This window comes from Athene cunicularia (genome assembly GCF_003259725.1).
Source record: "Athene cunicularia isolate RWA chromosome 26 unlocalized genomic scaffold, athCun1 chr26_part2, whole genome shotgun sequence".
NCBI lineage: Eukaryota > Metazoa > Chordata > Aves > Strigiformes > Strigidae > Athene > Athene cunicularia.
The window spans coordinates 968785-983450 of NW_020799137.1; the positions used below are offsets into that span (position 1 = coordinate 968785).

Below are 14666 nucleotides of genomic sequence, written 5' to 3' on the forward strand. Positions count from 1 at the left end.
AGTGAGGTAGAACTGGTTTAGCAAAGCACTGAAAGTATCTCTTGTCAGTGAGTACAGTCAAGCTTTATCTTTAAGACTGTCTTTTCATCTGCTGTCTTACCATTTCAAAACCTTGTTATGATGATGAAAACATCTCTTGCCTGAATTTATTTATGGTCAGTTCCTGATCTCTTTTTTTTTTTTTTTTTTTTTTTTTCTTCCTCCTTCTTTCTGCTACTTTATCCCTTTAATTCAAGTAGCATGTCTTGCTCTCTGGTGGCTCTGGGGACTGTAACTGTAATGTATAAAACCTTCCAGGGTTTCAGTTTGTGCTAGGTTAGGAAAAGCTTGAGCAGTGCAAGCTGCCTCTGGCATGGTCAGGTGCCTCTTGGAAGAAGTCCTTTTCTTCACCCAACACATTAAGTTGAAATTAAGCTTTCTTGAATGAATTTTACGGGCTATTTGCAAAGCATTTGTAATGCTGTTACAATGCTGGTTTGTTTATGACAGTGCCTCATGCAGTTCTAATGTAGGGCTGCACCTGTCCATCACATGTGGATTTTTCTGCCCTAATGACCTCCTGGTTTACAGACCAAGTTTTTAAAATAATATTTCCTAACAGGGATGTGTCTAATCATTTCCCCAGATGCAGCGAAAAAGCCCCAAACACAACTATCTGGACCTGCTGTTTTCCTCATTAGGCCAGAGTCTCCCCACTAAGTTCTAGGATAAGTGGAGCTCCTGTATACTTGGCACTGAGTTATATTGCTGATGGGTTGTGTGTCATCAGCCACAGGATCTCTCCTTATCCTGCTGAGAAGGGAGTGTATCTTCTCTGTGTTCACTGAACAATTCCAGAGTAGGTGCTGGTGCTGTGGAGGCTGAACAGTGGTCATGCAGGCAAGCTCTGGTATGCTGGGGAACCTGTTAGCGCTGTAGAAAAAGAGCCTGTCTATACTGTTTTATTCAGAATTGTAAACAGCTTCAGCTAAACCAATGGGATCATCTGTGTAATGTGCTGGTAATCATCCTCATTGTTCATTCTTTAAAACAAGAAGCTGAATAATTATGTTTCCAATTCGCTCAGCCTTGCTAATCTTTCTCTGACAAGGTAATCCTCTGGCCCAGGATTTACTTGCTTGTGTCGCTCACCAGAAAGCTAATGCAGTTAACATTCTTAGCGGTAGCTGGGGCAGTGGCTCCACTGAAGTGTCTCCTGAACTTGGATCACCTTTTTCTCTCTGCTGGTATGCTTACTGTGTCGTTGCTTGTCATTCTAGTTAAATCCCTCTGCGGTTTGGAAGCTTCTTGTGTTCCTGCTGAGGAAGTTCTCTCCGTGTCGGGAGAGTCTTGTGACAGCAGCGATGAAATGGATACAAAGGAAAGCATCAACGGGCGAACTGCATCTAGAAAAAAGAAAAGCAAAAGGCACAAAGGTATGGTTGCCAGCCTCTTTGTGGGGCCTCTGTGTGGGCTGCTTGTGCATCTTCTGCCTGTGTGATCTTTGCTATTTACAAGCTAGTCACAGGGCTCTTTGGGGCCTTATGCAGCTTGTATGTGTGGAAAGAAACGCCAAGGGTTAAATCACTTTTAAACCTGCTGGGACTTGTCAGAGGTGATGTCTTTGCACAAAGAATCCTGGGCATGAAAGCAAAGCCTGAGAGTTCATTGCTTTCTTTCAATAAACTTCTCTCAACCTTGGGAAATGAATTCTGCTCTTTGAAAGAGTTGTGCAACTTTGCCACTGGACATGTTACTTCATTGAACACATGTTGGTGAAAGCAGCGTTTGCTTTGGGGAAAAAACAACACTGCTGTCCGTGACGCATTTGCTGGCAAAATCCAAGCTCTGTCTTCAGGATGTTTCCAAGGCTGTGGTTTGTTACAAATGAGTTCAGAGGGCTCTTTTTCCAGCAAGCAAGTGAATTTGGCCCTAGTGGCATCATAGCAAGTTAATTCCAGGGAGATGTATCCTTCAGCATTTACACTTTGTGCAACTCTAAAGAAAGCAATTTGCAACACAGTGTAAGGACCAAACCGCTCTGCTGCACTGTGAAATTGTGCAGGAGTTTCTGATAACAGGTTGCTTTGAGGCTGAGAAACAAATTTTAACTTGTTTTCTCCAACTTAAGAAAAAACTTAACTTTATGAACGCTGAAACTAATTTAGTAACATATCAACATCCTCCATGGACTTCGGGTGCACAGCACTCCTCTGGGGTAGGAGTTTAACCTCTTAAGACATCTTTCAGAATCCCTGGAAAACAAGAACATCTGAGTGGCTAGCGTTATGGGAGTTATGAGTCTGGAAGGACAGTATTCTGTTCTACCACAGCCTTGTCTGTCTTATTTCTGCTACAAATTTAGGGAAGAAAAAATGATAATAGACCAGTGATGCTTTTGGTTGCACTCTGCAGTTTGGCAGTTGAGTAGTTTGATGGTTTCTTGAGTCGGAGCTGAAACAGCGAAGTGGATGTTACAGCCCATTGTGGGTGTGCCTGCCATAAATCTGTAGTGGTGTAGGGAAGTGGTCAAATCCAGAGCTTGCTTTGGCAATGGACTTAGCAGTTGTCACGTGAGGATAAAGTACTGCCCTCTGTTATTCACTTGCTGTCTCAGGATTAGATCTGGCACCTTCAAGTTCTTACACACCTTTATGCCACTTGTGCACAGACCTCATGGTAGTTTTTTTTCTGTTATTATTGTGAACAAGTTGTATGCTTTCTTTCTCTTAATCTTCCTAGTGCTCACTATTGTTTAGCTCTTTGTGTTCTTAAAAAGTATTTTTTCTGTAAAAGTTTGAGCAATGTCTATGGAAAAAAACATGTGGCGTTAACTTAAAAACACTGCAGGAGTGAAAGGAGTTTCTGAACCTTCAGTTCTGGCTGAGCAGTTTTGACACCTCTGAGAGGAGGAACAGGCCATTCTGTTCATCTGAATTGCATTGAGAGTCTCCCAGCCAAGAAGCTCTAATGAAATTACAGATTTAAGAAAAGCAGCTGATTATCCAGTTGCAGAAGAGAATTGCTTGCCCTCCCTAGCAGAACTCCTACAAAAATATTGTGACAATTTGAACAAAGAATTGACAAGCTTGGCAGTGTCTTAATGTTCAGGGTCTAGTGTAAAGCATTTTTTGATGACCTGTTAAATGAGCAGTTTTGATAAAAATGCATGAGCTTGGCCCTCCTTTACATGAAGTTACCTCTGTATTTGCCATCCAATTTTTATTTCTCCACTTTCATGTTATATTTTAACTGTGAAGGGGTCAAGTGTTGAAACAAGGTCCAGAAAAGCTGTGAGGTTTCCATGCTTGGATACAGTCAGAACTTGAATGAACGAGATTCTGAACATAATGATCTAATTCAGCCCCTGCTTTGAGCTGGGCTGTTTGGACTAGAGACCTCCAGAGAACCCTTTCAGCCTGAATTATTCTTTGAATCTGCCACTTTGCATACTTGTGCAAACAGTGCAGCAGGGATTAATGATGGCATATATCCAGCAAAGGGAAAGTGTGGTGGCAGTGATAATGAGTTTGTACTACCTTGGGCTTGTTTGGCTGACCATATATATATATAATATATATATTTCAGCTGTCTGCCCTGTGCTACCAGTAGTAAAGCACTTCACACCTCTAGATGTGACTTGATAAAGAAGTTATTTACTACACTAACATACCTTCATTGCATTTAGAAAATCCTGATGGGGGTGGCGGAGAAGAATACCCCATTGATATCTGGCTGTTGTTGGCTTCCTACATCCGCCCTGAGGACATTGTCCGGTTTTCTTTGATTTGTAAGAAAGCCTGGACTGTTACTTGCACTGCTGCCTTTTGGACCAGACTCTACAGAAGGTGAGACTCTAGAGAATTTTTAAACTATTCAGCAGTGACCAGCTCTCTGCAGAGCTGTAAATAAGGGAGTAATTCCTGTAGGCTAGGGACCTCAAACGTTTGTATATTGACATGGTGGTGTGGGCCTTGTTTGGCAAGGGATTGTGGCATATTGCATCTGCTTTGGATCTGGAAGTGGTTCTGTGGCATATTCCCATATGCTCTTTATAAAATCTCAAAGCATCGTGTGCTTTTCTGCTTGCCAGGCCTACACACTTCTGTTTGTAGCAGTCTGCTTTGTGTGTAAAGCACTCAAAGTGCTTACAGTGGGGTCAGCCATGACCTTACTGAAAGACAGACAAACATGCCCTGCCTCAAGATTTGATCGTTCCTGTAACCAGGGTGGCCCAAGAGAAGCTCAAGCATTTATGAGCTGTCTTGGTGGCAGAGGTGAGTTATAAGATCAAAAAAAGAGAAAAAAGGTGGTAAAAAATTGAAACAAATCCTTCTGTCCTGGTGTGTGTCACTTGGACTTTCTTTTAGGACAGAATATTTGCTTTATGTTTCTCTTATCTGTTGGCCAGGAGGCACAAGCAGCAGGAGTACAGTGCAGATAGCAGCCATGGTCATCCCTTGTTTTTTAGTGTGGAGTTCCCTAGCAAAGCCTCCTTTGGCATCTGATCAAAGAATCACCCTTGGGCTCAGGCCATTGTCTGCAAGCATGCAGTCAAGCTCAGCTAACGCGAGTCCTTGAGAACGTGCAGGAATCTGCAGGCCTTTGTGCATCCTGCAGCTGAAATACCATCTAGTCTCTCAGGGCAAGCTGTCTGCAAGGAATTGCTGGGGAATTGTAGCATAATATGCTTCTGTGTGCACTGGAAACCTGGCTGAGGCAGGTACAATCTTTGAGGCTGTGGCGTGGTTTCACAGGGGGGCAGCACAGCACCCGCGAAGCACTCGGAGCTGACAAGAGGGCCTTTGGTCAGTCAGATGGTCGCTTTTCTCTTAACACTGATCTCTTCATAGCTCTGTTCTGTACGTCTCTGGCATTCTGACCCTTCAGCGTGTTGGGTTTGTGGTTGATTTTGCAGGCACTACAGTCTGGACGCGTACCTGCCTCTCCGCTTGCGGCCAGAGTCCATGGAGAAGCTGCACTGTCTCCGGGCGTGTGTCATCCGGTCGTTGTACCACATGTACGAACCCTTCGCCTCTCGAGTCTCCAGGAATCCAGCTATTCCAGACAGTACTCCCAGCACTTTAAAAAATTCCAGAGTAAGTGGAATCACTAAGGAAGTTGGATATGTCTGAGATGTTGCTTCTTCTGTTCTTTTGTTCTCTCTCTAGAAGAAAAATAGTTTAGATGGTCATCAGTGAAGCTTGGGTATAGGGTGACTGCTAAGTCTAAGAGTGATTTTTTTTAAAAGTACGGTGGTTACTTGTATCTGTATAGTTGTTCCTGCAGAGGATTTTAGTTACCCTTCTGGGTAACTTCTGCCTAAGTCCTACCACAACATCTTGGTAATCACCAAAAAGACACTTGCTTCACTGAATGTCAGAACTGCTAGGGATATTTGCAGCTCTCCCCTCCTCTGTTGCACATCTGTTGCTGAAAGGAGGTGGCAGTAGGATCAGCTTTTATATTCTGCTTTATTCTGACACTGTCTGCCAGAATACATCTTTTCTCCGTAGCAGGCGTCTGGAGGGATCAGAAGTGACACTGATAACCTCTGAAAGGGAGTCATTTCATACCACGTTCCTGTAGGTCATCCATCGTCTTTGGTGTCTGGGCGAGGGAGGGCAGTGAGGTTGTGAGCATGGCAAATGTGCAGAGCCAATGTCTGCTTTGGGACTGGGGCTGCAGTTGTGTTGGGCTGTAAAGGGTTTGTCTCTGGTGTTGGCAGGCAGTTCCCTTTGCTATCCCAGCTTGGAGCACTTGCACATCCATTCCTCTTTAATTGCTGTTGAGCATTAACTCGGAAATGCCTCTGTGTCTCTTGTTTGGTTTTAACTTGCAACTGGCTGATACTCTGTGAGCAGCTTAAGCAACAATGTGACTTCTCCACCCTCCAAATCCAAAGTCAAAAACCTGTTAAATGAGGTTTTTGGAGCCAAACTGAAGTGGGTTTGGTTCAAGAGTTGTACTTTCTTTTCCATGCAAGATAGAGCAACCTCATCTATCTGTGTGTGACATCCCTCCTTTCTTCCTCTGCCTGGATGGATACTGGAAAAAAATATCATTCCACTTAGGGAGCATCCAGCAGTTACACAGGCAGGTGGTGCTGCAGAGCAGGAGGAGAGCACACGGTTCTGTGTGTAGTCTTATCTCTTCATCCAGAGCTCTTCATTCTCTTCCTGAATACCCAGTTTGAATATCATCTTTCTTAAAAAAAACAAAAAGCAAAGGATTTATAGGAAATTCCAACTTAAACATAGTCTTTCTGAGTCCCAACTTCCTACCACTGTTCGGATCTGGTAGTGTGGCTGTAAGAGCTGGAAACCCTGAGGTGGTGCTGGCAGGGTCAGCATTTTGGAAGCATTCATGTTGACATCATAACGGCTTTGGTGCCCACTACTAGTGCTTCTACTGTACTAACAGTCTGAGGAAGATTCTTGAAGTGCAGTCTTTTATTATTCAGCTTTTAAAAAAGGAAATTAAATGATCATGAGGCTTTGTTAGAACAGTAGAGGTTTGACCTAACCCCTTGGAGCATAGAAGAGCCATCCCAAGTCTGGTCTTGCTATACTACTACATTGCAAGACTCAGAGCTCCACCTGTGTTACTGTGCACAGAAATGCCTCAGCGCAGCGGGTACGGAGGAGGATCAGACATTGCCTCCCCACGTTCTTGCTTTCATGGGCTTTGATTATACCTTTACGGGTCGTTGAAACTAATGGCAAATGCCTACATAAACTGCATGTGGCAAGAGGAGACCCCAGACCCGGGTGTTATCAAATCTAGCTTTTCCTCTTTAATTTCCTTTTTTCTTTCCCTAGCCTAGCTTGTGTGGGACACTGGAGCCGTTATGGTGTCAGCAGAAGTGTTTGCCCTTTAAAGACACCCCCATTATTTTTGGTGGAGCGGCAGGCCGTACGGCGCGTCTGAAGGGCAGGACGGCTGACCCGTGGACGACATCCTCTGCCCCTTAGGAGGTACTGACCATTTTGTGCTTCACTACTTGCCATGACCAAACAAGTTGCTAGACCAGGCTGTCTCTGCAGGTGAACTACAAAATGCCACTGATGGTGGAGTTAAACTCAGCAGCATCGCCTGACTTAAAAAAAGATCTGGAGAATGTTTTTATCGGAAAAAAATGAGGGCCACCTCCTCCCAGGTGGAGGTTACTTGACGCGTGTTTCTGAGCTTGACTCCATGTGGCTTTGTTGTTCACCTCATGACAACTGTTGAGATAAAGGTCCTTTAAGGACTCTTGTTTATGGACATGAGTCAGAGTGGAAGTAAAAGGTCTTGTATCACCTGTAGTCTCTAATTATGGAGCCCCCATGGTGGAGGCTGGTTCTGGCTTTGTTTCATTTGGGGTCATGTTATCCTGGAGTGAAATTAAATCTGTGCGTCGCCTTGCAAACAAGTCAGGCCTTCTCTTGGCATGAGAGTGACTGTGTGTGGGTCATGGGGAGTTGTCTTTACCCATATTGTTCTTCCTTTTACTGCTGACACTGTTAAAAGATAAGACCAGCTGTGGTGGGCTGGCATCTGTGGTGTAGAAACACTTTCAGTGATAGCAGGGCTGACTTGCTGGATTCTCTTCTCAGCTGTTGAAGGCTGGTTGGTTCTACTCCCTGGCAGGCAGTGAATTTCCCTTCTACTCAGTTTATTACATGAGTTCTGCTGAGACTCCTGCTCTAGAGCGAGTGCTGCATGCTGGGATGGATCCTGTGAACCACACAGTGATAGCTGGATTAAACTGGAGGACTCCTGGTGTATGTCCTGGTGTATGGCAGTGCTGGTTATCTCTGATGTTGTTTGAGGCCCTTGTCTCGTTTTCTTTTAAAAAGGGACAGTAGGTTGATCAGACCGTGCTATCCTGGCAATATTTTTATACTCTGAAGTATGACGGTCAGTGCCTAGTGATGTCAAGACCTTCTTTTGACACCACAGTGCTTAGGAATTTTGTCATCTGTCACCTCATAGCTCATGTATTGGCCTTAGCATTTCCCTCTGGATTCTCTCCTTCTTGATCCTCATTCTGGTTTCAGTTGTTCCTTGCTTTAGTCTTGTTTGGAGTCCAGTTTAATGGGAGTTCTTGGTGGGTGGGGGAAATGGATTAATCTGTACCGCTCGGCTCTGCCCGTTGAAAGGCTTAAATTGTGCAACGGTGTTTTCCTGTTTAGCACGTCAGTAGCTACGTGTTGTGTCATCAGTTGCATGATGAGTTGGCCAACTTGAAACTGGGAGACTTAAACAGCTGAGTGTGTTCTTTGAACATAATTAATTTGAATAAATGGCTCCTAACTGCTCCTATAAAATTGTGTTTGTAATTGAAAGCCTTTATGCTCTGCTAAAATTTATTTAAAGTGGTGCCTCTAAGGGTTTCATAATCTTGTGTTTCTTTTTTCCCACCTCAGTGTCTGCTTTTCTGGTGCAAAAAGATTGAAGGGAACAGACAAGAAGCAATGTGGGAATTCAACTTCAAGTTCAAAAAGCAGGTATGAAAGATTAACCAGAATGACTGTGACTTTTTTGAAGCAGTAATATTTTTTCTGGATGGTAGAAAGGAAGATGGAAACTTTTTATTCATTCAGACAATAAATGGAAACTCTGACTCCCATGATAAAGCACATTTTGAAACTACACTCAGTTTTCAGTCTGTATCACCAAGACATTTAGAACCATATTTTTATTTTCTCATTCGGAATCCTTTCTCCGTTGTAAGATGTAGATCATTTGTTACTCCAAATAACCTAATCTTTGGGTCATCACTACTGGTTACTGCCAAAAACTGGATTATGAGACTTTAGTGGTCAAAAGGTAGACCAAAATCTGAAACTTCTTGTTTTACCATTGGAAAGATTTCTCATAGAAGTGAAAAACTACAGTAATGGGTGTGAGGAGAAACAAGTCGTTTCAGGCAACCTTGGGAATTCTGCAGCTTTCCCCTCTGAAGAAACGCTCCTGCCAGTTGCCTGTCCCTAGTGATGGCTTTTTGTTGCTTGTGTAGTGCTCTGCCCAAGCACGTGGGAACACAGCGAGAACCTGCTAGTCAGCACTGGTGGGAAGCAGCCAGACTCTCATCAGAGGTTCCTGCTTAGCTGAATAAATCTCTCTTTTTCTTTCCAGTCTCCCAGATTTAAGAGCAAGTGTTGCAAAGGTCTTCAGCCACCGATTCAGTATGAAGAAGTCCATACAAATCCGGATCAGGATTGCTGTCTTCTGCAGATCACCACCTTTAACTTCATATTCGTGCCAATAGTCATGGGTATGACGTTTACCTTGGTAAGTGTTTGAGAAATCTGGCAGGCAGACTTTGCTTGTGCAGTTTCTGTAAGGAGATGAGGAGGACACATCTTTTGATGTTGTGTAAATTACACCACCTCATCCACAAATCAGTTCCAGGAATCTTAAGGTTAATGATCAGAGGAAGTGCTGAGGATCTCAGTTCAGCTTCTGCATTTCTATCAGCTCTTCCCTATTTGGTGCTGCAAATACAGATGATGTAGAGAATCTGTGAGCAGCTGTGGTTGCGCAGCATCTGGGGGGCAGATTAGTTGTCAGTACACCAGCAGAGTATGAGAGGTAGGGATGCAGGAGAAAGGAGGTCTTCCCTCCTCAAGAAAATATCTCCTTACCTTACAGCAGTAGATTCTGAGAGCAAACACCTATATGAGCAGACTCTTTCGGTGTGTATTCAGTCCCTGACTGCCGGTGGCTGGCAGAAGGAGCAGCAGCTTTTGACCCACCTTTCACAAACTCAGCTCCAGGCAGCAGTGGAGCAGGTGTGCTTAGGCAAGAGCAGTGCTAAAGCGTGGGGCAGCACCTGTGGCTGTCGGGGTGTCAGAAGCGGCCTGTGCCCAAGAGAGGTTCAGTCTGCCTTCATTTAAGAGTAGGGCGGTGAGTTCCAGACTTCCTCTGACAGTCACTTGCTTTCAGGTTCACTTCAGGCATTATTATTTGGGGTTGTTAGCCAGAGAGAACGGGTTTGAATCCAGTGCTGTAGATTCAGAATGTAACTGCCAGCACTGGAGATACCTTAGACTTGTACAATTTAGAAGAATTAAAAAAAAAAATCTAGAAGTGTAGTGTTAATAAAATTTATTCATCACTTTGATTTTTCTGAAGCACCTCCTGGTCTCTTTTCTTGCAGTTCACTATCAATGTGAGCACAGACATGAGGCATCATCGCGTGCGCCTGGTGTTCCAGGATGCCCCAGTTCGCAACGGCAAGAAGCCTCGCCTGGACCAAGGAGTGCAGGTCGTGCTGGACCCCGTGCACAGTGTGCGGCTCCTGGATTGGTGGCACCCACAGTACCCCTTCTCTCCAAAAGCTTAGTGCTCTTCTGAGTCTGCAGGAACTGGCAGGTGACTGAATCTGGCAGGCTGAAGAGAATTTATAGGAACCAGGAAATCCTATTTTTATTTCTTAAATAAATTCTGCAGTCTCCTTGCAAGTGGTTGAAGCTACTGAGCTAGTCTGTATGTATATAACTTCTGGTCAGTGATGGGCAGAGCTGAGTGTAAAGCAGAAACTATTTGTAAACACACTTTTATGTAAAATTCACGTTTTATGATTTGAAAGGAGCTCCCTGGAACTGTTCATTTAAAATCCTTTTGGTGCTAATGAAAGTGGTCCTGTCTTCTGTTGTTTGGGAAGAAGCAGGAGGTTTTGCTTTCCGGCTTTAATATGACCAGAAACAATTTACAAACAAAATACCTGTTTTACTGCAGCAGGATTGCATTCAAACACAGCGTGACATTTCAGTGCCTGAGAAGCAGTAAGCAAAGCAGCAGTGATCAACAGTCATGCTAATTCACAGTCCAACAGGTATGAGTTTAAGGAAAGCAAAAAGCATAAATGATCAAACAAGGGCATTATTTCAAAGAGGATTTGTAAAGCAAAAGGCTTTCTTGAATGTGAAGATACTCTCTCACTGATGTTTGCTCTTTGAAAGAAGATCTAAACCTTTAAAACCAGAAGGTGCTTTTCAGAGGAAATGGAGGGAGGGAGAATAGATGAGGCGATAAGCTAAAATAACTGAAGCAGTGATGAAGGACTTGACTGTGACTTTTCTAAGAGCAGTGGAACGGTGTTGGCCCGTTAACGCTGGAAAGCCCAGAAGCAAGCAGTGATCTGGTTCTAAACAAGTTGATTTCTGTGAGGAAGAAGCAGCCCTGAAATTTTCTGTGGCTCTGGGTTGATTGAGGAGGGAGGGACACAGAGGCTGGATCTGTCTGTCATTTCCAGAACAAATTGGGCTGGAGAATTAATTCAGCAGGTAAACATCTTGCTGCTGACAGACGGTCTCGTGGACGAGCAGCGGCAGCAGAGTTAGTGCTGGGGTGCAGGTGAGCAACAGTGGGAACAGGAACTCTGGGCTGAGTTTTGCTGCCTGTCGATGATTAGCTCCTATTTCACATCAGGTCTTGTCTCAAGGGGGAGTAACTGAACACTTTTCCATGTATGTTTAGTGAAGCTCCTGGAAGGAGAGGGAGGGAGTTCTGCCATCTTAGTTTGAATTTCATACGCAAAAAACCCCGTGATCCCTGTGCAGCTGTCTGCGAGGAGCTGCTCGGGTGTGTGTCTGCCACTCTGTAAATCACCACCAAGGACAGTTTTGGGCCCCTCACCCCAAAAAGGCCATTGAGTGACTCGAGCGTGGCCAGAGAAGGGCAACGGAGCTGGGGCAGGGTCTGGAGCACAGGTCTGCTGGGGAGCGGCTGAGGGAACAGGGGGGGTTCGGTCTGGAGAAGAGGAGGCTGAGGGGAGACCTCCTGGCCCTCGGCAACTCCCTGCCAGGAGGGGGCAGAGAGGGGGGATGAGTCTCTGGAGCCAAGGCCCCAGCGCCAGGCCCTGAGGGAATGGCCTCAAGCTGCCCAGGGCAGGGTCAGGCTGGTTCTGAGGAAGGATTTCTGTGCAGAAGGGGCTGTTGGGCGTTGGAATGGGCTGCCCAGGGCAGGGGGGAGTCCCCATCCCTGGAGGGGTTGAAGAGTTGGGCTGAGCCAGCGCCGAGGGATCTGGGGGAGTTGGGAACGGTCAGGGGGAGGGTCATGTTGGACTGGAGGAGCTTCAGGGGCTTTTCCAACCCTGAGGATTCTGGGATTCTGTGACATCTGTCCCACACTTGGACTGTGTTAGGGGTTCTGTAATGCTGACTTCAAACATATTTGGGAAAACTGCTTCACTGTTCCCCTTTTCACTGCTGCTGAACATGTGTTGATGCCACCAGATAAGTTTTGAAACTAGGTCAGTCAAAGTGGAGATACAGGCCAAGAAAAACGTGCTGCAACGTTGTTAATGGAGCCGCTTCCCATGATAGTGGAGCTGGGTCTGAGCTGTGGCTGCGTTGTGGTGCAGGAGGGGAAGGGAGCTGTGTGTACAGGCTGCAGCTGCACGCTCTGAGTGTTCTGCAACACGTGGCAGTGCCTGTGCAGAAGGAAACTGCTGCAGGGTAACTGGTGAACCATAGTTCCCTTTTTCCGGTGGGGTTCAATACTGCTGAACGTGGTGGCGAGCCCTCAGTGGTCATGTGGAATTTGATAAGTGAAACACGACCAGCTTGCACAGTTACCCCTGTCTTGGGGTGTGCTCTCCTGGGGAGGTCTCTTCCATCGGAGCCTGTTTTCTGCAGAGTCTGAGGTGTTTGAGGAATGTGCTTCAAGGTGTTTTCCTCTGTGCACCCCGAAAGCTCTGTTGTGCACAGTGATGCCAGCGCCGTGTGCCTGGTGATTGCTGCTGCTGCACAGAGGATGCGCATGTGGAGGGTGGGGGCAGAGATGTCGGGTCTCAGCTCAGGGCTGGGTGGCAGGAGGATGGAGCAGGCTGGCGTCCTTCCAAAACTGCCCTTAGCTGCACCAGCTGAGTGGGGATGGGAACAGCAGCCTGGGCCGTGCTCTTGCTTCCATGAAGAAACAAAACAAACTGAGGCTGCGTGTTTATGTCATCTGTGAGAGCAGGAATATGTTCTCATCGGGCATATGGCATATCCGGGATGTGCTTAACGTTCTGGGACAGAGAGACTTCAGCACGCCCGCTCCAGACAGTGAATGGCTTTGAGCCCCGTAACCTCCTGGGCCGCGGGTCCTGTCGTGGGGCAGGCAGTAAGGGCAGGAGCAGGGGAATGGGATGTTTCCTGCTCCCATCAGACAGGCTGGTTTCCAATAAGGATATTTCAGTGTGGAGAGATGCCCCTAACCCAAAGAGGTGCCTCTCCTGTGCCTGCCTTTTTCAAGACTGAAATATATAAAATGCAGAAGAACGACTTTTAATCTTTGCAAGTAGCAAAGCTTATGCTGACTCCAGTGAGGGAGCTGTGCTGAGCAGCAGTTGTCAGGGATCTGCGTGGGGAGGCCTGTGAGGCAGCAGGGACGCTGCGGAGGCTGTGCATGTTTCCCCTTCCTCCCTTACCTGGGGCATGGGAACCTCCCACTGAGGTTTGCCCAGAGATGCGTGTGACTCCTGGCCAGACCTCAGCCCCAGGCACGGGGGTTTCCACCCCTTGTCCCCCAAGCCCAGCCTTTCTGGGAGGCTGCTTGCCAAAAAAATCCATTTTCTGTGTTCTTTAGGGGTGGGATGCACTGCGACTGGGATCCAACTGGTCTCCGTGGTCTGTGCCAGGACTGTGAGCAGGAGAGAGTGCAGTTTGGTGTAAGATAATCACTTTTTCCTGGAGGATGTGATTCGGAAGGGTCCCTGGTGGGGTGGAAAAGGAGCCCCAGATCAGCCTTGTGGTGGCCAGACCCCTGATGCTCCCGCTACTGCGTGGGGCCCTGTTTTACCTCTGCTTTGTCCTGCTCGGGCTCCTGAATAATGGAAGGACTGTAAGTGGATCTGGCCTGGCTCTCTGGTTTCCCCAGGGAAAACATGGAGGCTTCGACACCCCCCTGGGCTCACCCTGCCCCTCTCCTTGCCCGGGATCAGGTGTCGGACAGGAGCTGAGCCAGGGCAGGGCGAGGGCTGGGTGCTGTGGGGAGGGTGGCTGGTACCTGCTGTGAGTCCCCATGGGCCTGTTCCTGCCCAGCCCCCACACAGTCGTGTGCCCCCATCAAAACAGCCTTTGCACCCTGGGGATTCTCTCCTCCAGTGTATTCCAAGAAGAAGCAGAAATAGAATAGAATTGGAATAGAATAGTTGGAAGGGACAGAAACATGCCTTTTAGCCCCGTTTAAGCCGCCTCTCTATTGCCAGGAAAATAATAACTATTTATTATTCAGAGTAGAAAGTGTGAGCACCATGTTTTGGGCCAGAGGGGGGTTTGTGGGCGGCTCTGGGGACTGGGCCCCGGTTGTGCCCGAGTGCTGAGGCTGCGCCATGGCCCTTGCTGGGGGGAGTGGATAGGGGGAGAGGCCTTTCTCCAGAACCCCAACCAGCATTTGGGATTTTCCCCGTAGCTCGGGGGGGTGGCAGGATGGGCTGTCTCAGGCTGGGCTTGCTTGGAAGGCCGGAGGACCCAGGACCACCTCGTGGTGGATGCCAGGGGCTGTGTCCTAGCTGTGGATTCCTCTCCTGCTCTGGGCTGGCTCATGGATGTGCCTGGAGAGGGTCAAATCCTGCCCTAGCTCTGTACCCTGAGTGGCTCGTGGGGGCCAAAAGGGAATTCTGGTGGCTCTGCTGCACCCCATAGCAGTGCTGTGTGTTCCCTGAAAAGCGAATATTTCTGCCTGTTGCACCCATGAGTGTTGGGGACCTC

At 46.9% G+C, this 14666-nt stretch overlaps 1 protein-coding gene across 1 annotated transcript; it reads left to right on the forward strand.

The window, feature by feature from the left end:
• Positions 1-1263: 1263 nt before the first annotated feature.
• Positions 1264-10605, forward strand: TMEM183A (transmembrane protein 183A). Its single transcript, XM_026864426.1, has 6 exons — positions 1264-1415; positions 3668-3827; positions 4898-5078; positions 8391-8471; positions 9103-9258; positions 10127-10605. Exons 1-6 carry the CDS (start codon positions 1349-1351, stop codon positions 10310-10312), a joined length of 831 nt encoding a protein of 276 aa, XP_026720227.1. The 5' UTR covers positions 1264-1348; the 3' UTR covers positions 10313-10605.
• The last annotated feature ends 4061 nt before the right edge of the window (positions 10606-14666 follow it).